The sequence below is a fragment of the Bos javanicus genome, chromosome 16 (assembly GCF_032452875.1).
Source record: "Bos javanicus breed banteng chromosome 16, ARS-OSU_banteng_1.0, whole genome shotgun sequence".
NCBI lineage: Eukaryota > Metazoa > Chordata > Mammalia > Artiodactyla > Bovidae > Bos > Bos javanicus.
In genome coordinates this window covers 62,730,750-62,756,703 of record NC_083883.1, presented here as the reverse complement: position 1 = coordinate 62,756,703, position 25,954 = coordinate 62,730,750, and the positions used below count along the sequence as shown (strand labels likewise).

Sequence of the window (25,954 nt, the reverse complement as noted above, 5' to 3'; positions counted from 1 at the left end):
ATTTTGACATAGTATAAAATATCAGTGGCCCAATTTATACTCTCCTCTGCATACAGAATTTTAGGATTGGGAAAGGATCAAGAGATAATCTAGTGTAACATCCTACCTTACGGAATACACTGCAGTCTGGTTGTCTAAAGTTATGTAGCTCATTAGTGAGAGAGCTGGGGTTAGAATTCACTTATAAGGATTCCCAATTCATTGTTTAGTTTCTTTCAATATCTGAGTAAAGATACTTTTGGTCTACTGACTTTTTAATTCAGTCCTTCTCATCCTTTCATTCATAATTTAGATAAGGTGCTCAAATGATTCTCAAGTAATTATCCATGTATTTTTGGATCAAATCGAAACTTTAAGAAAACTGATTGAAACAAATGACAGGAAAAGCCTTCTTGATGTACCCAGCAAAGTCAGGCACACCTCTTTCCTTTGTGCTTTCACAGCACTGCTCATTCAGTCAAGTATTTACTTATTTATTTATTTATTCATTCATTCATTCCACAAACATTGTCTACTGTATGCCTGGGACTATGCTGGATAGTAAGGGATACAGATACCTAAACAGGTAATTAAAATGCAATGTGATAACTGCCATAATTGGAAGTTTGTATCGTGTAAAATGGGACTAGGACGATTGGCTAATTATGCTTGGAGAGAAAGGAACAAACTGACTTTTAAAAAGAAGGAACAAGGGATTTCCATGGCAGTCCAATGATTAAGACTTTGAGCTTCTACTACAGGGGACATGGGTTTGATCTCTGGCCGGAGAACTAAGATCCCACATGCTATGTAGTGTGACCAAAAATAAATAAACAAATTTTAAAAATAAATAAGCAGCTTGATGTAGAATGCTAAAAAAATAAAATAAAAATAAAAAGAAGGAACAAGAATTTGCAAGGTAAACTAAGAGGAAACGGCATGTGAGACCTAAGGTAGGGCATAGTCGCTGAGTCGTGCCTGACTCTTTCACAACCCCATGCACTGCAGCCAACTCCATGGACTGCAGCCCACCCGGCTTCTCCCTAAGTCTCATGAGACACAGGGAACTGCATGTTAAAAAACAAATCATAAAAGATATTTAATTATTTATTCCTCTATTCTAGTCTTTATTACATTGTATTGCAATCTGTTTACTTATCTGTTTAGAACATAGATTATAGCGTCCTTGAGAACCAGAATTTTACTTTGTTTTATTTCCTACAGCACCCAGAATATAGTTAACATCTGGTACATTTTTACTGACTGAATGGATTAGCATTTTTTGGTAATTATTTTAAGTGGGCTGGTGTTGGGTATATACTGTAATATACCTGAGTGTTCTGTTTTTGTGTTTTTTCTTTTTTAAAAATAAATACAAGCACTCTTTGTACATACTTTTTGGGGGTATACAATCTCTTCCCGGAGGAAGGTGTTTTCTCCTGCATTCTTATCAAAAAGACCCCAGTCCATCTTCAGATCCCAGATGAGGGTATAACAGGAACTGATGATACAAAAGACGATCCACAGATAAAAGAACACCATGGTGTCTGAGTGACGTTGTTCTGAAGAAAGAAAAGGGAAAGAGAAAATTACTACATTCGAGTAAAATTCTTCATTAAGTAAAACTAATTAAAAAACAGATTCTTCCTCCAGCTCCATAAATAGATTTTAAGTAAATCTCCTTAGTAGGATCCCCATCTAAAAAAAGTTAAGTAATAAATCTGATTTATCTGAAATTCAAAATAATTATCAAACATTCAACAAATATACAAAACTTATACAAAAGTGCATTTAGAATTTAGGGGCTCAATGCTGAAAACATAATATTTCAAGTAATTGTGATGGAGGTTTAGAATATTACAAAAGTTGTCATTTTAATTTTTGCCATCAGGTGGCAGCTTTGGGTCAAAGATTTTTAAAAAATGTATGAAACACCATTAACAAGGGATGTGCTGCATTCACTTTGAGAAATTCTTGGATCGTTTTTACTTTAGAACAACATTTCCTTCCCATACTTAGATCTTATCAATATTTATTGTGAAAACAGGTAATTTTAATTCTAGATAAAATGCTACAAAGCGACAACTGATAAGGAATGTATCCTTAAGAACATATATGAAAGCAAATTTCTCTCAAACCACAAAGCAAAGCATGATATTTTTGCTCCTTTTGGATTTTATTTAATGATGAAGTAAAAGTCGCTCAGTCATGTCTGATTCGTCACAACTCCATGGACTATACAGTTCCGTGGAATTCTCCAGGCCAGAATACTGGAGTGGGTAGCCTTTCTCTTCTCCAGAGGATCTTCCCAAACCAGGGATTGAATCCAGATCTCCCGCATTGCAGGCAGATTCTTTACCAGCTGAGCCAAGGAAGCCCAAGAATACTAAAGTGGGTAGCCTATCCCTTCTCCAGGGGATCTTCGAACCGGTGTCTCCTGCATTGCAGGTAGATTCTTTACCAACTGAGCTATGAGGGTTTTAAGCTGACAGACAACATTATAAAGTGCACTAAATCAGAATAATACACAACTTTTATCTTTTTCACTCTTAAGTGCTTTGTATATTCTCCAATGAAACTCTTCTTTGATAAGTCTGAAAGTTATCATGATGTTATATCTGTTTTCTGGCTATAAGGCATAGGTATATAATTACTACTAAATGGTCCTCAATCATCAGGAAAAAAAAAAAAAAAAGGTGTCATCTAATTCAAAAAAAGTTTAGATTTCAATCAGTTTCCCAAAGGATCAGAAAGTAAAGGCTGTATCATGCATTATCCATAATCCTTCCTAGTAAAATAAACAAGTGCTGGAAATTCCCTGGTGGTCTAGTGATTAGGACTTGGTGCTTTCATTGCCAGGGCCTGGGTTCAGTCTCTGGTTAGGGAACCAAGATCCCACAAGGATCACAGTACGGCCAAGCAAGCAAACAAATAAAAAGTTCTTATTAATCATTTTATACATTAAGGTGTTAAGTACAGTATTATTCAAAGGTGCCTTTTAAACATCTATAATCTATTTAGTTGAAACGGCCATTTGTTATTGATGATAATTGGAGCTCAAAATAAAATAAGCAAAGTACTATGAGAACATCAAGGAGAATGGGACTGTTTCCAAAAGTATGAAATAAGAGGAAGCAGCATTTGAGTTATTTCTAGAAGGATAAATAAATAGTGTTGCAAAAGTCAGGCAGATGAGGCAAGGCTATTCAAGGCTAAAAGAAACTAATGAAAAGGCATGAGGGTGGGAAAGTGCAAGGCATGTTTTGAGAAGCTTCAAGTAATCTAAGTCTAGTGTGGGTGAAACAGAAGATGTGGGGGAGTGGGTATGCTTTGAAATGAGGCTAGAAGACATTCTGGGTCTGACTGTGGAATGCTTTCTTGTGACTTAGGATTAGATCCATATTTCAGAAAAATACCTGATTGGCAGGTTGTTTTCGTCAGAACTATTTAGTTGGTTAAAAAAAGATACAGATATCTCTGAGCTCCAGTGTGTTGTTAGCAACAGTTTGTACCAGCTTTATGAGCTGATTAATAAATTTTCAAAACTTTGCAAACTGGTTGTTAAACACAGTCATTTTAAGTTAAATTACATAAACTTTATAATCTGCTATATTAAAAACAAAGGCAATGAAAACTCAGATTCATCACTTCCTAATTATTTTACTAAAATTTGATATTATTTGTTCTTTTAGGTTATATATGTTTATTGTATCTATATAATGGAAATACTATACATCATCTCCCAACATTCCACATGAATCATCTTAGTAGCTTGAAATTGGCTACGGTGGCAGTCTGTATTTACACCATGGAAATCAGCAAACACTGCAAATCAGTGCCCCATCCCCATTCCCGGATGAGAGCTACTATTTAAACATGCCAGGACACCACATTCTTCTCCTGGAAAGTCAGTGGTAGGGAACAGAAATACAAATTTTTAAAATGGCCCATAGCTGATTCTAATGAACAGTTAAGCTTGGATATAAACACATTTTAAGATTTAAACTATTTCCACAAAACTTTCCTCCATCAAAAGCAAACTGAGTTAATATTTGTACTATAACACGGTGCTATACAAAATATCAATTTACAAGATTTAACATAATATTTACTTACTACATAGGTTTAGTCAGATATGTTCTGACATACCTGTTCACTTCATTCTATATATAGACATAGAGTCTAGCTGAGTAATATTTTCAATAATTAGCATCATGGTTGCATTAAAAAAAAATCTGTAACTCATCTACTAAGGTTTGTAAAGAATAAAGCAAATTTAGCAATGTAATACAATTCATTCATCATACATTCAAAATAAGAACAACAGAGAAAAAGACAGAAAAATGAATTAATAATGAAACTAAAAATAATGTGCTAATTTTCTGTTATTTCTTCTAGCTTTTAAATACAAGTTCTATCTTTAGAATATGGGCTTCACTGGTGGCTCAGACAGTAAAAAATCTTCCTGCAACATGGGAGACCTGGGTTTGAGATCTGGGTTTGATCCCTGGGTCGGGAAGAACCCCTGAAGAAGGAAATGGCTACCCACTCCAGAATTCCTGCCTGGAAAATTAAATGGACAGTGGAACCTAGCAGGCTACAGTCCATGGGCTTGCAAAGAGTCAGACACGACTAAGTGACTAACATTTTCATTTTTCACTTTTCCATCTTTAGAATATAATTCTTAAAATGGGACAATGGGCTGAATTGCCTTCCTTTAATCCCATATTATTTCTATGAAGTTTCTATGAAACATACATAAGGACTCACTGACTTAAAAATATTTTAATACAGTATTTTAGAATAAGTAATTTGTATCTTATGAACTTCTTCAAACAATGATTAACAGGCACCTGGTCTACAAATGCTATATTTTTGGTCTCTTTTTAATTATCACCCTTACTTGATCTTTCCCATCTCCTAAATGAGGAGTGCGTCTCCCTGAAATTATCTGCCTTCATTGGTATTCAGGGATTGTATCAGGAAGATATTATCACTTTAGGCAAGCAATTACATCTAATTCTCTGTTGGCTAACTCTGGTAGCCCACTTTAGTAATGTTCAGAATCACAGAAAATCAAGTCATTGGTATTCTACCCTAAGCTTCTATTATACACCTGCCATATTAGAAGCATAATTAATACCAGACATATGGATGGTAATGGTATCCACTGAATCTAAAACAAATAAGCTTCTTAGAGTTTTGTACCTATTAGGCTTCATAGGAAGAATTAAGCAAAAGAGTATGTTAGGAAAACTGCTAAGAGAGAAAACAGAAAAAATCACATATGGACATCATCCCGAGCAATATTTCATGAAGGATATATTAAATAAGGCTTCCCTCATGGCTCAGACGGTAAAGATCTGCAGTAAGACATGGGTTCAATCCCTGGCTGGGAACATCCCCTGGAGAAGGGAATGGATACCCATTCCAGCATTCTTGCCTGGAGAATTCCGTGGACAGAGAGCCTGGCGGGCTACAGTCCATGAGGTCTAAAGAGTCAGGCAGCATGTTAAATATGAAAAAAGTGGCAATGTATGTAAAGTGAACAGTGTTCTTTCAACCAAAACCTTTCTACTCTGGTAATAGCTTACTAGTTTTTAATTTGAAATTAAACAAGGAAACAAAACAGACTGGGGACACTGTTTTCAAAGCCCAAGCCTATATAGGTAAGCTGAGTTATGAATGAGTTTGGCATCTAGCAAATTCCTAGTTCTATTCCTATAACCTAAAAGCATCAAAGCACTGAATTATGAGACTAACATGGTTCTCTGAAAATTAATGGATCAAAAACTTCTGTGATCTTTAAATACATTTCAGTTAATATCTGTGTTATTACACATCTGTGTCACATGTGTTATACCTCCTAGGTGGTTATTAATTTATCCTAGAACAGGCAAGAGAGACATTATATTCCCATTTTAAAGTTAAGAAAGCTGAAGTTCAGCGAGACAGTCAGTAGGTGGAAAGATAGGTGGGTTTGATGTTAGAAGAAATGGGTTTGAATCTAGACTCTACCTCTTTTCAACTCTGTGATTATAGAAAATTCATAATCTTAAAATGACAGACAAAAATGATAATCACTAGGCCTAAGGATAAATAAGGAAGCTAGTAATAGGAATCCTAATCAAAGGAAGTTTTTTTTACTAGACAGCACCATTTCTCTAAGACCATCTCAACTCAAAAAAATAGCTCCATAAACTATTAAGAAATATTAAAAATATTTCCAAGGTATCTGGAAAGCAGAATTTAAAAACTACACACATATTACCATTTCATACTGTATATAACATTATGTTAATAGAAAAAGACAGAGGTAGCTATCCCTGATGAAGAAAGTAAGATTATTAAGGGGACTCATTTTTAACTTTATTTATGTATTATTTGAATTTTGTTTTTTACAGTGATATATACATATCCATGTTTTACTTGTATAATTAAACTAAAAGAAAAAGGAAGAAAGTGGGCTAAAGTGTATACCTGTGGCAGATTCATGTTGATATATGGCAAAACCAATACAATAAAGTTAAAAAATAAATATAAAATAAAACAACAACAACAACAAGAAAACAGTTACTAATAGGGTGATGGTATTTTATAAATGATTTAAAGAAGTGTTTAATGTTGTTATATTGTTTTTATAAAGGACACAGGAATTCATCTACTCATTCAACAAATGTTTACTGAGTGTCTACTACTATAAGCTGTGTTTTATATACATATGTTAGATCAGCTGCAAAGAAAAATCTGTTGTCTATTGGGTAACCAGGTATATTTTAGAGAACAGAAGTATACTGAAGAATTATTAAGGGTTAAGTGTGAAAGAGGATGTAAAATGAACAAAGGCACAGTGTGTAAGTGTATCTGCAGAACTGTGTACAGAGAGGGAATCAACAGGTTAAGACTTTCAGAAGCCAGGAAAGGCTTCCTGGAGGAAGTGCTACTTGAGTTGAGTCTTGAAAGTCAAGTCTTGAGTTAATCAGGTTTGTGAGGCAGAGAGAGCCATATCAAAGAGTAGAGATCATTCAGTCAACAAATGAACACCTACTTACTAAATGCGAGATATTATTCTAGACACCATGTACACAGTTATGAATCTAATTCACCAGTGGACAAACTTCCTACCCTAATGAAGTTTACTACTTACTTGGGGTAGACATTTATCAGATACACAAATAAACAAGATGATTTCGGATAGTGAAAAGTGCCATGAACAGAACATGGTGACATGAGTGATTTTGGTGGAATTCCTTTAAATAGATAGTGTAAATGCAGAGAAGATCTCTAAGAATATCTGGGTAGTGAAAAGGAGCCAGCTACATGAAAAGCTGGAGGAAGAGTTACATACATAATATTACATCTTCTAGTAACCATATTTTAAAAGCTAAAAAGAAACAGGTAAAAATAATTTTAATAATATATTTAATATACCTAAAATGTTATTTTAATGTATGACCAATAATAATATAATGTATACAATTCTTAGGGAGACCTTTTACACTCTTTTCCATACCAAGTCTACAAAATTCAGGTTGTATTTCACATATAAAACATATACCAATTTTGACTAGGCACATCTCAAGTGTTCAATAGCTCCATGTAGCTAGTAGCTACATTAGTGAATAATGCAGTGCTAGATACTATAAAGGAGATGACTATGAGGAGTGAAGACTGGAAGTGGTGTATTAATGAAAAGGCTCTTGTGGTAGCTCAGTGAGAAAAGATAAGGACTAGAATTGAGAGCAAATAGAAGGTATAGAGAGGTCAGGCAAAAACTGAGAAATATTTAGGAACTAAAATTGTCAGAATTTGGTGAAGTGTGAAGATGAGAAGGGTAGAGTCAAGGATGACTCCTAGCTACTGCTGTTGTTTTTTCCCTCTTTTTTTGCCCATGCTGCAAGGCATGTGGGATCTTGGTTCCCCAATCAGGGATCAAATTTGTGGCCCCTGCAGTGGAAGAGCAGTGTCTTAACCACTGGACCACAAGGAAGACCCAAAGGAGGACTCCTAGTTTTTAACCTGGCTGACTGGGTGGGACAGTGCCAAGAACTGAGGTAAAAAACACTGGTGAGTGTGGTGCTAAAGAAACCTTAGGGAATAAAAATGGTTAGCTTTGGAATACTGACTTTGAGATACCTATGAGACATCAAGGTGGAAGATGGCCAGAAAACAACTGGAAATAAAAATAAACAAACTTGAGATACATACTGGGGAGTCATATACATGTAGCCAGTGATTGAAACCATTTCGGAAGCACCAAAATAATACAAGCCTCTTCTGTGAAAAGGGCAATGACATAATCAGAAATAGAAGTCTTCTATCTGTACTGCATTTGGCTAAACTTGGTTGAGTTTATTCTCCCTGTGTTTCTTTATACCAAAGATCTGAAGAGATGAGAGCTCTTTCAAATGTTACAGACCTTCTCCTAGCTCTTTCAAAATAAATTTTAATTCTGTATTTGTAAACATTTCAAGGTTCATAAATATGTTTAAGTTATTATATAAAGTCATTATGACTATCAGAATAGAGACAATAAGGAAAGGCAGAGTACTGTTTTCAGAGGTAGGAATGAGAAAAGGAAACAGACTAGACCAGATGGCTTACTGAGATAAGGAAAGTCTTTTTAGGGTGAGAGACTGTTGAGCATATATATAGGTTGAAGGAAAAGAGCCAATGATGATGAAAAGATTGAAGACTTAGGAAAGAAAACGGGTGAGTGCTGGAGCAAGATCCTGAAAGAGATATGAGGAAATAAGGTCAGAGCACTAAGGTGGGAAACCTTGTTCCCCAGTCTGGGAAAAATATGATGAGAATAGGTTTTGATTAAAAAATTATGTATATAGGTAGAAGACAGCTGAAGGAAAATGACCTGATAGGTTCAATTTTTTCAGGGTAGCAGGAGACAAAGGTAGTCTGTGAAAGTAAACGGAAAGACTGGGTTGGAGGTTTTGAGAAAAGGAATGAGCTAAATACTTTGTGCTTACATTGTCTTCTATTACTACATAAACATATTTTGGGGGCTTTCCCGGTGGCTCAGCGGTGAAGAATCTGGCTGCAGTGCAGGAGCCGCAGGAGACACCGGTTTGATACCTGGGTCGGGAAGATCTCTTGGAGGAGGGCCTGGCAACCCACTCCAGTCTTGCCTGGAGAATCCCATGGACAGAGGAACCTGGCAGGCTAGAGTCCATAGGGTCGCAAACAGCTGGACACAACTGAAGTGACTTAGCATGCACACACGCAAACATAGTTTTTCTCTCTTTCCTACAAGACTATACCCTATCTACTATTTTTAAAAGAATTTAACTTTAAAATGCAGTGAATTGCATATGTATATTCCATTAAATTGTAATGTCTTTTAGGGAAAGATCTCATGTCAGCATTTTTTCAGGGCCTATGTACTCCACTTCACACAGCAGGAACTCAACATTTGCCAAGTTGAATTGAGGGCAAGCACTGTGTTTTAATTACTCATTTTTAAACTTTCTGCACAATGCCTTACATTCCAACAAATATTTGGGGAAGGCAAATGGTTCCTGGCAGCCTACACATACAATGTGTCTCTAAAAACTTGTATATGCTGAATATGAAAAAGTCAAGTAACAGATGTACATCTTGTATGAGGATTTAGTTTCCTAAGAACTAAAAATAAAAAATAAAACCCTTTATTGTATCTTGTCTTTTAGACATACTATTTTATGACATCATTTCCAGCATCTTTGGAGAAGGCAATGGCACCCCACTCCAGTACTCTTGCCTGGCAAATCCCATGGACAGAAGAGCTTGGAAGGCTGCAGTCCATGGGGTCGCTAAGAGTCGGACACGACTGAGAGACTTCACTTTCACTTTTCACTTTCATGCATTGGAGAAGGAAATGGCAACCCATTCCAGTGTTCTTGCCTGGAGAATCCCAGGGACGGTGGAGCCTGGTGGGCTGCCGTCTATGGGGTCGCACAGAGTCAGACACGACTGAAGCGACTTAGCAGCAGCAGCAGCCAGCATCTTACAGACATTTTTCATTTTTACGCTTTATTAGAGAACCCAGATAATCTCTTTAAAACCAACGTGTTAGCACTGACACTTAAAAGTTGCTGCTTTCAGCATGCCTAATGATTTCCATCTTTGCTTTAGTTATATTAAATGAGACATTTCCTTTTTAATAAGGAAGTATACCATCATATATAATTTCTATTCATTTTAATAAAAATACATAAAATATCCAGCTTTCAATTGAAAATCACTAGTCATACCAAGAACAAGGAAGATAACAAATTGAAGGAAAAAAGTGTATCAGTAGATGCCAAAAATGAGATGATATGCTGGAATTACTTAATGAAAATGCTTTAATGAACAATTAAGTAAATATTTGAAACAATAAAAAAATTAAAAGCCTCACCAAGGAAATACCTAGTCTCAGAAAACAGAAGACATAACAGCAGAGTAGAGAAGACAGAGGAAAGAGTCTGCAAACTGGAAAACAGAAGAATAGAAACTACCCATCTTAAACACTGGAAAGAAAATAAGATTTAAAAAAAGAAGAAAAGAGAAGAGGTTCAGTGCCGGGGTCCAGCCCCGGCTGATCCAGGGTATTCGAAGGAGAGATGGTATCGGCGATTTATTTAAATATTAATTAGAGATATAAAGAGTAATAGAATGAGGATAGCTCAGTAGGAAAATTCAGTGGAGAAAAGAGGCTGAGTAGCTTGGTTTACGCGGAAAATCAATATAACCTGTGACACCAGGTTAGCTCTGACCACAGAGGCCGCAGGCACCCTCTCGAATAGCGGAAGGTGCCCCACCTTAGACACCTTCTCGAGTGGGTCTTAGAAGCCCAGGCAAATAAATGGTCGCAGAGGACCTCCGCGCTCCAGATGGAGACTCAGCCGGAATGTGAAAAGGAAGAATGACATGGGGAGACCAAGCTTAGGTGAGCAAGGCCCGTAGCTTTATTTTCAACAGGGTCTTTTATACCCTAAGTTACACATAGAGGATAATAGGGGATGTGAAATCATGCAAAGTGAGCAGTCTTTGATCCTTATCATAAACTAGGGTTTCTTTCCTGCAAATTTATCTTATACAAATGGTTTAGGTGATTTACATCATCTTCTGGCCAGAAGGCCTATTAACATTTTATGACTCTTGACAAAGGTTTGTCAACCGTAAGACTTATTTTCTCTAAGAGTAATTATTTTAAGGTTTGGCGCCATCTTCCGAAGGTGTTAGATAAAGTTGCATTCCTATAGGGCAGAGGTGTTTTGGGTTTACAACAAAGGAAAGAATTTATTACCTTAAGGATCTAAAGTGGCTAATACCAAGGCCACTACTTATTTTTTCTACATACCAGCTATATTAATGAATACATATTCAAGGATACAATACAGGGGATGTGGAAACTTGGCAGCAAGCATTGGCTCATCAATGAAATCTTTTACTAGTTTTATTCTGACAGTTTCTAACTCTCTGAGAGGCTCTAAGCTATTTGAATATCTTAAGCTTCCCATGCCTCTTGAGGCTGAGAGACTGTAAACAATCGTATGCATAGCTGTAGGAGTCCGGGTAAACTTGTCAGGCGAGTTAGAGAGCTATCTGAGGGGTTTAGATTCAAACACTCCTAATGCCCAGGAACTTTATTAATTGGAGCTGTAAGTTAACTCTTTGTCAGAGGGAGCGAGATGGTGGTGGGGGACAGCCCCCACTAAAGTCAGAGGTGAGAGCACAAAGCAATAAAGTAGGCAGACTCTGGTTTTTTGGGGGTAGATGTTCCAGAATATTCAGGGAGCCTCCTGAGGCTCGATCCCGCCTTTGCCTATGCCGAGCCTCCTTCCTCATGATCTTTGCCATGAGTGGAATGTCTCTCGCCGGCTCCCGGCAGTTCAGGACCCATGGAAACGTAAAAAATGATCTAGCATTTGTGTCATCAGAGCCCAGAAGGAAAGAATAGAGAGGGGCTGAAGAAACACTTAAAGAAATAATGGCTGATAACTCCTCAAACTTTTGGTAAGAGACTCAAAGCTACAGATTCAAGAAGTTGAGCAAACCTCAAATAAAATAAACCTAAAGCCAAGATACATTATAATTAAACTTCTCAAAACTAAAAGCAAAGTAATGATGACCACAAGAAGGCTATCAAATAAAGCAGATTTCAGACCAAAGAAAATTAGTGGAAACAGATAGGGCCATTATATAAGCATAACAGAATAAAGGCACAAAGAAGATGCAGCAAGCCTCATTGATTATGTCTACACCAACCAACCAGAATAGCAAAATGTGTGAAGCAAAAATGGACAGAATTGAATGGGAAAAAAAAGATAAATCTACAATTACAGTTAGAGATTTCAACTCTCCTCATCAACAACTAATGGAACAAGCAGACAGAAAGTAAGTAAGGACACAGAACTCAACAACATCATTTGTTAATAGGATCTAATAAACATTCCAACCTACAACAGCAGAACAGAGATTCTTTTCAAGTGCCCAATGAACATACAGCAAGACCTGCCACAAAAGTCAATAGTAAAAAAAAAAAAAAGCAATTTAAATACTCGGAAACTAAACAACACACTACTAAATAATTCATGGATCAAAGACAAAGTCTCAATGGATATTTAAAGAATACACTGAACTAAATGAAAATATATCAAAATTTGGGAGATGTGGCTAAAGCAGTGCTGAGGGGAAAATGCATGGCATCATACATATAATTATACATACTACTACATACATTAGAAAACAGAAAAAAATAACAAATCAATAATCTAAGAACCCACCTCAAGAACCTAGAAAAAGAAAAGCAAAATAAATCCAAAGCAAGTAGAAGGAAGGAAATAATAAACACAGAAATCAATGAAATTGATGAGGAAAATAATCAATGAAAAAGGTGATTCCTTGAAAAGATCAATTAATAGCTGACAAAGTGAGTAGACACAAATTACCAACATCAGAAATAAAACAGGGGATTATCATTACCAACTCTGAAGACATCAAAAAGATAAGGGAATATTATATTTAACTCTACCCCCACAAATTTCAACAACTTAGATGACATAGACCAAATTCTTTAAAAGACAAAGAAACTGAATTTCTAATTTAAAAACTGCCCCAAAATACAACTCCAGGTCCAGACAGTTTCACTGGAGAATTCTACCAAACTATTAAAGAAGAAACCTTCCACAAATTAGAAGAAACAAAACCTCTCAATTTATGAAATTAGTTTTACACCTATGCCCAAATCAAAGACAGCACACAAAAAGAAAAATACAGACCAATATCCCTTGTGAACACAGATACAAAAATCTCTAACAAGATATTAGCAAACAGAATTTAGCAACATGTAAGAAAAATTATATACCATGACCAAGTAGGGTTTATTCCAGAGATGCTATGCTGTTTCAGTATTCAAAAATTAATATAATTCACCGTTTTAATTGGTTAAAACTTAGAAGAAAAATGACAGGATCATATCAAAAGATCTAGGCAAAGCATTTGAAAAAAAATCCAACACCTATTCATGATTAAAAAAAATCTCACAGAAAAAGAGGAATAGAGAGGAACTTCCTCACCTTGATAAAGCTTCCTCAATAAAACCCTACAGCATTAGCTGAGGAAATTTTATTTATTGTATTTAATGGTAACAAACTAAATGCTTTCCCCTAAGATTAGAAACTCTGAGAAGGCAATGGCACCCCACTCCAGTACTCTCGTCTGGAAAATCCCATGGACGGAGGAGCCTGGAAGGCTGCAGTCCATGGGGTCGCTGAGGGTCGGACATGACTGAGCGACTTCACTTTCACTTTTCACTTTCATGCACTGGAGAAGGAAATGGCAACCCACTTCAGTGTTCTAGCCTGGAGAATCCCAGGGACAGAGGAGCCTGGTGGGCTGCCGTCTATATGGGGTCACACAGAGTCGGACACGACTGAAGTGACTTAGCAGCAGCAGCAGATTAGAAACATGGCAAGGATATCTGCTCTTACCATTCTTATTCAACAGTATTGGAAGTTCAAGTCTGTGCAATAAGGTGGGGGGGGGGGTGGATAAAAAAGAAGCAAAAAGCATAGAGATTGGAAAGAAAGTAATAAAACTGTCCCTTATTGCAGCTGACATTATTGCCTATGTGGATAATCCCAAGGAATGTACACTGGGATTATCCAGTGCTATATACCTGGAACACTGGAACACTGTACATCAACTATACTTCAATTTAAAAAAATTAGTAAAAAAAGATATGTTATGTTCATCTATGCATGCCAGGCATCCAGCACAGCCTGACATACAATAGGTATTTTATAAATGTTTGCTGAATAAAATAGATGTGACAGATGTAATGAAAAAAAAATTCAATTATTAAATTGTACTTAATGCAATTTTATCATCTGTATAGATCCTTATTTACTGACTCTTTCATAACAAAATGATCTCTTCAGTGATTTTATTAAAGATTGACTTCTATATTTTCTCATTCCTTTAGTAATATAACAAAATAATATTTCTAGAATGTATAAAATTATGTTTTCATCTTCTCTCCTGCAGAGAGAAAACAGTTTCATTTCTTGAACTAAATGGAATGCTACTGACCATAATTACTCTACAATATAAGGATCCCATAAGTTTTTGATACTCTCTCAAATGCTTACTTTATAAAGCTGTAAAATACCTTCAGGTACTACATTCATATGGGTAGGAACTTTTTTCTTAGTTAAACTGAAAAATATTAAGCAACAAACACATGTTAAAATTATAGACAACTAAAACTGGAAACAAGATTGTATAAGATTTAAGTAGTCATAATATCAGTAGTATACAGTAATAAGACGAGTAAAAATATAAAAATAAAATATAGATGTTAGAAAAATGACAATACTATACATTATGATTAACAGATCTAAGAAGGAGGTGAAAGGATATATAACAGGAGGTATGCACAGAGAAAGATGGTATGCTAAAATCTCTCCCACCATTTTCCACACAACTTGCCAATCAATATTCTAAACTTGTATAACATATCAGATCTAAAAGAGCCATGTGAAATAACTCAATCTCAGAGTCTAAGACTGTGATGCCTTTTTATAAAAACCTTCATTTGATGCCTTTTCTTTCAAATTGGGTATTAGAAATAAGAGTACAACCTGCACTATCCCAAACTTTACCAGTACTTCTGAAACATCTATTCAAATATTTAATCCAGAATCATCTCATCAATTACAGTATCAATTCACTTTGAAAGTGAAAAGTGAAAGTGTTAGTCACTCAGTCGTGTCCAACTCTTTATGACCCCATGGACTATAGCCCACCAGGCTCTTCTGTCCATAGAATTCTCTAGGCAAGAATACTGGAGTGGGTTGCCATTTCCTTCTCCAGGGCATCCTCCCGACCCAGGGACTGAACCTGGGTCTGCATTGCAGGCAGACTCTACCGAATGAGCCACCAGGGAAGACACAACTCACTTTGAGATTTAATTAAAAATAAAAAGTTTAAGCAATCTCTATCTCTAATGACTTTAAGCAAAAAAAAAAAAAAAAAAAAGTTGATAGGGAAACAAAATCTTTTGGTCAGTAAAGAACCCTTGGTACTTTGGGTTTTTTTTTTGTATTTGTGCTACAGCTTCCATTAGAGTTAACACTTCTAGTCTGTCTCTGCCCTTGCTCTCTCATTCCTCACTAAGGAACTTATTAACACATACTCTCTTAAAGCTTTCTTATGAAGTGGGAACTTTGTTATCAGGTAACATGCCCAAGGTGTATTTGATCCAAAGCCTATACTCTCATTCAGTATATTCTACTGGTTCTCTACTATTCACTGCTTGACTACTATCTAAGACTTTACAAATAGTACAGTGAGAGGAAGCAGTATGCAAACCAAGTTGTTTTCATATTTGCTTACTACTTTTCAGACCACCTGACCTGCCTCTTGAGAAATCTATATGCAGATCAGGAAGCAACAGTTAGGACTGGACATGGAACAACAGACTGGTTCCAATTAGGAAAAGGAGTACGTCAAGGCTGTATATTGTCACCCTGCTTATTTAACTTATATGCAGAGTACATCATGAGAAATGCTGGGCTGGAAGAAGCACAAGCTGGAATCAAGATTGCTGGGAGAAATATCACTAACTTCAGACACGCAGATGACACCACCATTATGCAGAAAGTGAAGAGGAACTAAAAAGTCTCTTGATGAAAGTGAAAGAGGAGAGTGAAAAGTTGGCTTAAAGCTCAACATTCAGAAAACGAAGATCATGGCATCTGGTCCCATCACTTCATAGGAAATAGATGGGGAAACAGTGGAAACAGTGTCAGACTTTATTTTTTTGGGCTCCAAAATCACTGCAGATGGTGACTGCAGCCATGAAATTAAAAGACACTTACTCCTTGGAAGGAAAGTTATGACCAACCTAGACAGCATATTGAAAAGCAGAGATATTACTTTGCCAACAAAGGTCCGGCTAGTCAAGGCTATGGTTTTTCCAATGGTCATGTATGGATGTGAGAGTTAGACTGTGAAGAAAGCTGAGTGCCGAAGAATTGATGCTTTTGAAGTGTGGTGTTGGAGAAGACTCTTAAGAGTCCCTTGGACTGCAAGGAGATCCAACCAGTCCATCCTAAAGGAGATCAGTCCTGGGTGTTCACTGGAGGGACTGATGCTGAAGCTGAAACTCCAATACTTTGGCCACCTCATGCGAAGAGTTGACTCACTGGAAAAGACCCTGATGCTGGGAGGGATTGGGGGCAGGAGAAGAAGGGGACAACAGAGGATGAGATGGCTGGATAGCATCACCGACTTGATGGACATGAGTCTGAGTGAACTCTGGGAGTTGGTGATGGACAGGGAGGCCTGGCGTGCTGGGATTCATGGGGTCGCAGAGAGTCGGACACGACTGAGCAACTGAACTCAACTGAATGTTTACTTAAGTGTGGTCAATGAATCACCTTTAACAGAATTACCATGAGGTACAGGTTAAAAATGTAAATTTCTGGATCATCACCCTAATCTTATGAATTAGACTACAGGTGGGCCCAATATTATGCATTTTTAAGTAATAATCCATGGTGAGTCACACATATACCAAAGTTTTAGAATCCCAGCATTACATCATGCTACCTTGTTGGAAATACTTTTTTAGAGTAGAAAAGGGAATGGATTCAGAGGCTGAGAATTATGGTTTTGCTACTTACTGCCATGTGACCCAGGGCAGGCCATTTAATCTTGCTGATATATGAAAACAATAACAACCACTACTTTCTCTCAGGGTTAATATCAGGTTCAAAATAAAATAATCTATGCCAAGATACTACATAATGGCAAATAGCTCTATGAGAATAATAGAATATAAAGAGCCAAAGGATCCTGTCTTAGATAGTCTAGGACAACTCTCTTAATTTTTTTAATGAAAATAACTACTTTCCTGTTTATAAAAGAATCATACACTTACAATAAAAAATTCATGAAAGGACAATGTGAGAGCACTGGACAGCCATATTACCCATAAATGTTATTTTATTCATCTGTTAAAAGTTTTAATATTCTTACTTTCTTTTCATTTTCTTATATAATAATTATAATCAGAAGAATGTTAAATAATAGTCATGACTGCAGATATCCTCATGTTAGTCGAGATTTTAGTGAGAAATGTCTTGAATACTTCACCTTTAAGTCATGATTCTAACTGTTGTCTGATTGACAGATTCTGTGTGTGCGCATGCACGTGCATGCTGTATTTAAGACAGATCCTTATGTATATTTTTAATTAGTGAATGTCTCCGGCGTCTATCTAGATGATCAATCTCATGGCTTTTCTTCCTCAGTCTTCAGTAAAATATTCCTAAATTATCTTAGTCATGGTTACTCCAAAGCTCATGTTCTTTCTCTCAACATGAAATAGTGCTTTTCATTAAGATGATGCTTTTAAAATTCTTCCTGGCAGAGGATTTGATTAAATTGAGCAGAGAGAGGGATTTGGCTTTCTAAGGAGAGGACATTCCACTTTCTGCAACAGAAGGTTAAATGAAGGGTAAATTTTAAACACTGGTTTCAAATATCAAAGTTGTTTCAGTTGAGGAAAGAAATACAGTTGGTCATATATTCATAACTGAGAAGGAGGAAGAAGATTATACAACAGACCCTAGACTTTCAGCTTGTCCTTCTTCAGTGCCCTGGTCTTTTCTACGCCAGCTATGAAATGTTATTAAGCCTCAATATTCCATTTTGGTAGATGTTCATTTCTTTTGAGTAGACTTCCTGGTGAGATTAAAATAGTTGCAAGTAGTACAATTCTGCTTTTAAAAGAAATACACTCTTAAAAAAAATCAATTAAAAAAACAAAGATGCTCCAGGGTATTATTATTCATAGGCAAACAAAAGTATTTACAGAGAGCCCTGAGAATCCCACATGAGGAACAAAGAAACACAACACATCAATGTGATATTTAAGCAGTAGGTAGATGCTTTATTTTCCCTCCTATTAAGCAGAAGCACTATTTTAATATGCGAAGAAAATACTACTTTTAACGTAAGAAAAAATTCTTTTACTCTAAACATTTCAATTAAAACTCAATTTGTACCTCATTCAAAATACCACCAAAGAGGGATCTCCCTGGTGGTGGTGAAGAGCCTGCACTTGCTAAGCAGAGGGCACAGGTTCAATCCCTGGTCAGGGAATTAAGATCCCACATGCTGCATAACATGGCCAAAAAAAAAAACTACCAATGAAACCGAGTATTAGTCACTGGTCTTTCTTTCCATATTTTGCTTGCTACATTCTAGGAAGCATCCTGGAATGTTTATTAACAATACGTATTAAGGATTTAGCCAGGCAGCTTTAACAAATACTTAATTATCTCTGGTATTTTTTTAAAGTGAATTTCAGGACCCTAACAAAAAATAAAACTCTAAGCAAATTGTTCATGTCAAACCATTCTCCCATCACTTGAAAGAACATTAATATGTTAGTTAGTTCTTCAATTCAAGAATGACTTTCAATTTTCTGGCAGAGAGAAATTATTTATATAGTTGGGCTGACTCCATAATGCTCTTATTAATAAAAGCATATGACTGTTAATGTGATATAGCCAGTTCCTGGTAATGTCTCTGGTTTTCCATGAATGTGGCCATTAGTACAAAAGGATCACAAAGAGGCCTTCTGACGTGGCCTATCCATGTAAAAGTACAGTTTAAATTACTCTCCCCCAATGTACCTCTGTTGGAGAAGGAAATGGCAGCCCACTCCAGTGTTCTTGCCTGGAGAATCCCAGGGACGGGGAGCCTGGTGGGCTGCCGTCTATGGGGTCGCACAGAATTGGACATGACTGAAGCAACTTAGCAGCAGCAGCAATGTACCTCTGTGATTTCCCAAACACAAATTTATTTGGCACTGGCATAGGGACAGCACACTACCCTATCTGATCTTCCTATGTTTACCACAAGTTTAACATTTTACCTGTGAGATGAGCTCAGGTCATTCTGTAACATTAGAAGGGAGTTTAGAGTAGAGTATAAATAATCACAAGACCTGGGTGTGAATTCTAACTTTGTCACCTACTTGCTACTTGACTTTGGAGCTATATTGTTTGTATTCAGATTCATAACCTAGGTTCTTTCATTTCATAACTGTAGGACTTTGGCAAGTCCTTAACCTGTTTTCAATTTCTTCACCTAAAAATGACGATCAAGTGATTACTTCTATCAAAGACTCTTCTGTTTATTTCTTTGGTACACACAGAATTTATTCAGGCAAAGAGAAGCAGCCATATTCTCATGTTAGAGATACTTGAAGTTGCAGTTCTAGAGGTAACACAGGTGTCCAGCCAGGATCAGTAATGTTGCGCATATAAGCTGTGATATCTTCACTGTCTGTTGGGGATTCTGTAAGCTACCCAACATCCTCAAAATAAACCTTCCTTATTAAAATACGCAGAGGATTTCTGTTGGTTGTCATATGAATCTTGGGTATAGAGGGTTATTGGAAGGCAAAACCCCCAGAGTTTTGGAAATCTATCTTGAAGACTGAGGACTCAGAGTCTCTCTCTTTTCTGAAAGTGCCACTTGGTACATGTGTACTTCCAGAGCAAATGCATAATGGAGAGTGATAATGTCGAGACCCACAGTGTGGTGGCCATTCTCTAAAATGGCATCCGATGTTCCTTGCCCCTAGGTATTCACATCTGCAGGTAATTCCCTCCCACATTATTCCAGGGTTGGTCGGTAGCACATAGCGTAAGTGATAGAGGGACAAAAACTCTCCTTGATATAACTCTAGTCAGGCTCCTCTAAGTTCTCTAGATCTAAAATTTGGTGTCCATCCTTGTCAAGCATGCATCTCCCAGTTGTAGCAAGAATCTTGCTAAGTCAGTTTAGAGAGAATCCTTTACCCTCAATATCTGATCACCCTCGAAATCTCATCAAATTCCTCATCCTCTACCCTTGGCATCTGATCACCCTGGTCTAATTTCAGCAAAAATCCTGTCAAGTCAGTTTAGCCAGAATTCTCCCTTACCATTGGTGTTTCCTTTTAGCAATTTCCACTCAGTGACCACCACCCTGCTCCTTGGCTATAAATCCCCACTTGTCCATTCTATATTCAGAATTGAGCCCAGTTCTATACTGAGATCTCTTTTCCTCTACTGTAACAGTTCCTGAATAAAATTTACTTTTGCCACGTTACCGTTCAGCTCTGATTCTAACGCCTCAAAATGTTAATGCTATGAAGATTAAATAAGTCAACACATGTTAAATGCTTAAAATTGCTTAAAAGGATGTTAGTGCACAGAAGTATTCAATAATTATTATCTTTAAATAATATCATTATTCTTCATTTTCAAGAACTGTGGGTCACTTTTTACAAGTCACCATATATATAATAATAAATATATATAATTTAATCACTATAATTAAATTATTCTCCTACTGCTGGACATTTATTAGACTACTTTCATTTTTTACTATGAAAATGTTTACAATGCTGTGAACATACATTCATATTCACCCATTTCTATAATCACTTCCTTAGAAAAAAGTTATGGAAAGGAACTTACTAGGTCAAAAGGTATGAATGATTTTAATACTCTTGACAGAATTACCAAATTGCTTACCAATTTACATTCAATCAACAGAATGAGTGTCTATCTCTCTACATACCTGCCAGCAAAGGGCATCATCACTTCTTTGATTAAATATGATTTCAATTAGCATTTCTTCTGCTATAAGTGAAGTAGAACATTTTTCATATGTTTATTAGTCACATTTATTTATTCTGAAAAATTATGTTTATATCCTTTCCAATTAAAAAAAGTCAGTTAAAATTGATTTCTGTTTTGTGGTGATTAGATTACATATTAAAAATTTCCACTCCCTTCTTCTGTGACTCTTACTGATGTTGCATTTAATAATTTGCTTTGGCTGTTAAGGATGGGCAGACTCCTTTAAGCTCAGCTATACAACTTGCTTTGACCAATGGGAGGCTAGCAGATGAGAGGAAAGCAAAGACTTAAAATGTGTTTGTTTGTGCAACAGAACTGTTTCTGTTAGTACCACTTGAAGAGATTTTCCTTGGATAATTGCTGTCCCCTTGGCTGGGGCCCCAAAATGAACAAACATGTAGCCAACTCAAACCCAACTTTCAGGGAAGCACCAAAACGCCAATGAAAACAGTGGTGCGAAGCCGTGCAATCCAGCTGAGTCCAATCTAGTTCCAATTCAGCTGACCCACAGATAAAAAGGAGAATAACTATCTACACATACATAAAGAATAAATGACTGTTGTTTTAAGTTGCTGAAGTTTGGGGTGGTTTAACACACAGCAATATCTGATTAGTACACTTACGGTATTATACTATGAAACTCTGAAAGAAAGAGATCATATATAATCTACTACTTATATATACTGAGCAGGAACTTCAAGCCTTGTAACTCATTTGGTTCCTCACTTTTTCCTTTTCTTTCTGCTGAAAATACCTAAGAACAGTAACTTTTCTCGATGTTCATACTTTTTACTAATAATAGTCTCATATAAAATTATATATAACATAAATAATCTATAAATTAAAGTTAAAAATTTTATTTGCAAGTAATTGTCTTTAAATTCCTTTTAATTAGACAAATTGCTCCAGAAACTGAATTCATAGATAATTTTGACTTTTCTTTTAAACATCACAGATCCTCCACTAGTATCTAAACAATAACAGATATTGTTTTTAAACTTTAAATTTTTGTGCATGAGTGTTTCAAAGCAACACAATTTACACAGAAGTGCTAACAAATTACATTTATCAGTTAAAAGAGCAATTAAGAAAACAAAAATTAGAGAAAAGACAACAAAATGGCATCAAGGTGTAAGTGTTTTTCTAAAAAGCTTTTTCTTTTAAATGACAAAGATGATACAAAAATATAATCTATTCAAATCTATAATATTTTAAAAATAATTTAAGGTAAAAAGAGATTGTTAGTATAATATTTATAAAACCATTTAAAATCAGCACAAAGCCAAGTAGATGAAAGTTACTCAAGAAACTTTAAAGTCAATTTAATATTCTTAAAGTCAATTTAATAATCAGAAACAAACAATATCTCATATTTGATTTTATAGCATCCAGCAAGATTTAAGCCAATGCTGACAAATGGTGATTTCTAAAATAATCTGTCTCTTGTCAGCATTATTAGTTAGGCTAGAAAAACTACAGCAAAATGTATCCAATTTCAAAAGGGTTAAAGATTTGAGATACTTTCAACATTAAGTCCAAAATGAAAGCATTTTATTCAAATGAGATTTTTTTAAAAGTTTGTTTATGTCTTTAAAAAGTTAATGAAACAAAAGTTTCCCCAGAGATTAAAAACAATAACAACACTAAACTGTGTTTCTATTATAATGTAACAAGACTAAAATTTGGAAATTCTGGCATAGAAGTCTATTATTCACGGTAGAAACAGGGTAACCAACAGGCCATCCCCGGACAGAGGAAGCACTTCAGGACTATGTGTGCTCACCCAAAACAATGAAATGACTATTTGCACTGAAGGCACTGAACTACTGCTGAGGAATCCTCATTAGGGGCCACAGCACGCCTTACAGAATGTTAAAGACGACGAGATCTAGAAGATATGAGAGATCTGGGCACTGGAAAACAACAGAGCAAACAAATACAAATGAACTCAGCTTTTAAGTGAGTAGAGAATCTCTCTTTTCCAAGTATTTTAAAATGTCTTATAGTAAATGCTAACAAATGCTAACAAAAATGTCTGAAGTAAAATATGAAATATTTTTAAAAGAACTTTTTTTTAATCCTTCTATGTATTCAGAGAACAGCAAAGAGTAAAATCTACTAAGAATTTATAAATATTTTAGAATGTTAGAAACTGTAAATGAAAAACAGAAAATCTAATGAAGTACTCTCGCTGCTGCATCAATGGATTAGAAATAACAACATAATGGCTTTTTCTATTATTGTACCTCCCACTGGCTTTTCCTAGCCAAGGCCAAGAAACCTCAAGAACACACAAAAACCATTTACAACACTTTGCTGTCTCCTCTACTACCAATTCCAACAAAAAAACTTGTAGGAATGGCTTTTAATTTAGGCTTGTAATGAAAAGTGGATTCTTAAAATAAGATTGGCTTTGAGCGTTTCTAAAATCAGTGATGGAAAATAAAATATATTGAAATATTTAAAGTGTGTTTCCTTCTTACTACAAGGGAGGGCTAGCTGCAGTATTATCATACTTACTCCCCTCACTTGAAAAAAATGGCTTTAAGTATAGAGTTAATTCTTGTGCATCCATTTTTACAAACCATGCAGCATAGGCCATAACCTTTGGAACAATCTTGAAAATGCCCCCAATAATGCTGTTACTATGGTAACTCTTTTAGGCTAGTTCTCTGAAAGGACTCAGAATCCTGAGTCTGAACAAGGTTACCTCACCATTTTCTACACTTTCTCCTTCAAAAAATGCGTCCTTTGCAATAATACATACACATTCAATAGAAAAAGATCTACATCATTAACCATACAGAATCTGTTCTTTTAGATCAATCATCATTTCTAAAGTCTATGTTTTCTGATATCTTTTCTCTTGGAATACTGTCCAAGGAAACAAGAAAAATCAGATTCTACTTCTGATCATCATTAAATGTCAAATTTTCTGTCAAGGGTTACTTCCAATTGTCTGTTTGGTAAAAAGAAAAATTAGTGATAAAAACATTTAATATGTAGGAACTATAATGTTTTTTTTAATAGCAACTATAAAAAGTGTTCGGTACTGTTTTTTTAATTTAAGGGATATGGTTAGGCTATACAACCAATGTTCTCTCTAAAAAATGCTTGTGTGTTTAAAAATTTGTCTGTGGGCACATGAATCAAATTCAGTCAGTAAACAGCTGTTACTTGAACAAAAGACCAAACACATTCATAATTGATACCTGGTAAATACTCCCACCATACACATGCAAGGTGATCCTAAGTGTATCTTTTAAAAAATTTCCATAAAGGAAGACACATATAAACCAGCTCTAGGCAGTGAAAGTAAAAGTGTTATTCGCTCAGTTGCAACCCCATGAACTGCAGCCCGCCAGGCTCCTCTGTCCATGGAATTCTCCAGGCAAGAATACTGGAGTGAGTAGCCATTCCCTGTTTCAGGGGATCTTCCTGACCGAGGGATAGAACCCAGGTCTCCTGCATTGCAGGCAGATTCTTTACCATCTCAGCCACCAGGGAAGCCCCAATAAAACATACCTGCAAAGCACAATAAGTTGATGCACAACAACAACAAAAAGTTTTGACTGAAGTTAACATACTTATGTATACCCCTGTGTAAATACCTCACTTTTTAGTTTTAGTTCTGAATTAGGGCTTCCCTGGTAGCTCAGCTGGTAAAGAATCCGCCTGAAATGCAGAAGACCTGGGTTCGATACCTGGGTTGGGAAGATCCCCTGGAGGAGGCCATGGCAACCCACTCCAGTATTCTTGCGTGGAGAATCCCCATGGACAGAGGACTCTGGTGGGTTGCAAAGAGACAGACATGACTGAGCGACTAAGCACAGCACAGGTAAGAATTAGTAAATCCCTATTAACAGAGGAGCCTGGAGGGTTATAGTCTATGGGGTCGCAAAGAGTCAGACATGACTGAGAGACTAAGCATGCAAAATAAGGGTTAACATACAAAATACACAAATAACTCATACACCTCACCATCCAGAAAAACACACCTATTTAAAAAATGGGCAGAGGTCCTGAACAAATGTTTTTCTAAAGAAGACATCCAGGTGGATGTCAAGCACAAGAAAAGATGTTCAACATCACTAATCATCATGGAAATGCAATTCAAAAACCACAATGATTTATCACCTCACATTTTTCAGAATGACTATTACCCAAAAGACAACAAATAGCAAGTGCTGGAGAGGATGTGGAGAAAAGGGAATCCTTGAGCACTGTAAGTGGAACTTTAAATTGGTACAGCCACTATGGAAAACAGTATGGAGTTTCCTTAAAAAATTAAAAATAGGACTACCACACAACCCAGCAAGTTCATTTCTGGGATTTTTTCTGAGGAAAACAAAAGCACTAATTTGAAAAAACATATGCACCACTGTGTTCACTGCCTCAGTAGTAATAGCCAAGGTATGAAAGCAATCTAAGCATCCATCAATAGATGAATGGATCAAGATGTGGTATATGCGCAGAACGGAATATTATTCAGTCATAAAAAAGAATGAAATCTTGCCATTTCTCATGACACAAATGGTTGTAGAGGGTATTATGCTAAGTGAAGTAAGTCAGATAGAGATAGGTAAATATTGTATGATTTCACTTATAAGTGGAACCTAAAAAAAAAAAAAAGAACAAATATAACAAAACAGAAGTAGACATATATACAGAGAACAAACTGGTGGTTGTTAAAGGGGAGGTAGGTTACGGGATGAATGAAATAGGTGTGGGAGACTAAGAGGTATAAACTTCCAGTTATAAAATAAGTAAGTCACAAGGATCTAATG

The 25,954-nt window shown here is 36.1% G+C and overlaps 1 protein-coding gene across 1 annotated transcript in view; it reads right to left on the bottom strand.

Annotated features, from left to right (window-relative positions):
- The window catches only part of XPR1 (xenotropic and polytropic retrovirus receptor 1), a 205,267-nt gene that overhangs the window by 15,573 nt on the left and 163,740 nt on the right, over positions 1–25,954 (bottom strand). Inside the window, exon 12 of the mRNA XM_061383382.1 lies at positions 1,375–1,541. Coding sequence (XP_061239366.1) covers positions 1,375–1,541 — 167 coding nt within the window. The remainder of the gene's footprint in view (positions 1–1,374; positions 1,542–25,954) is intronic.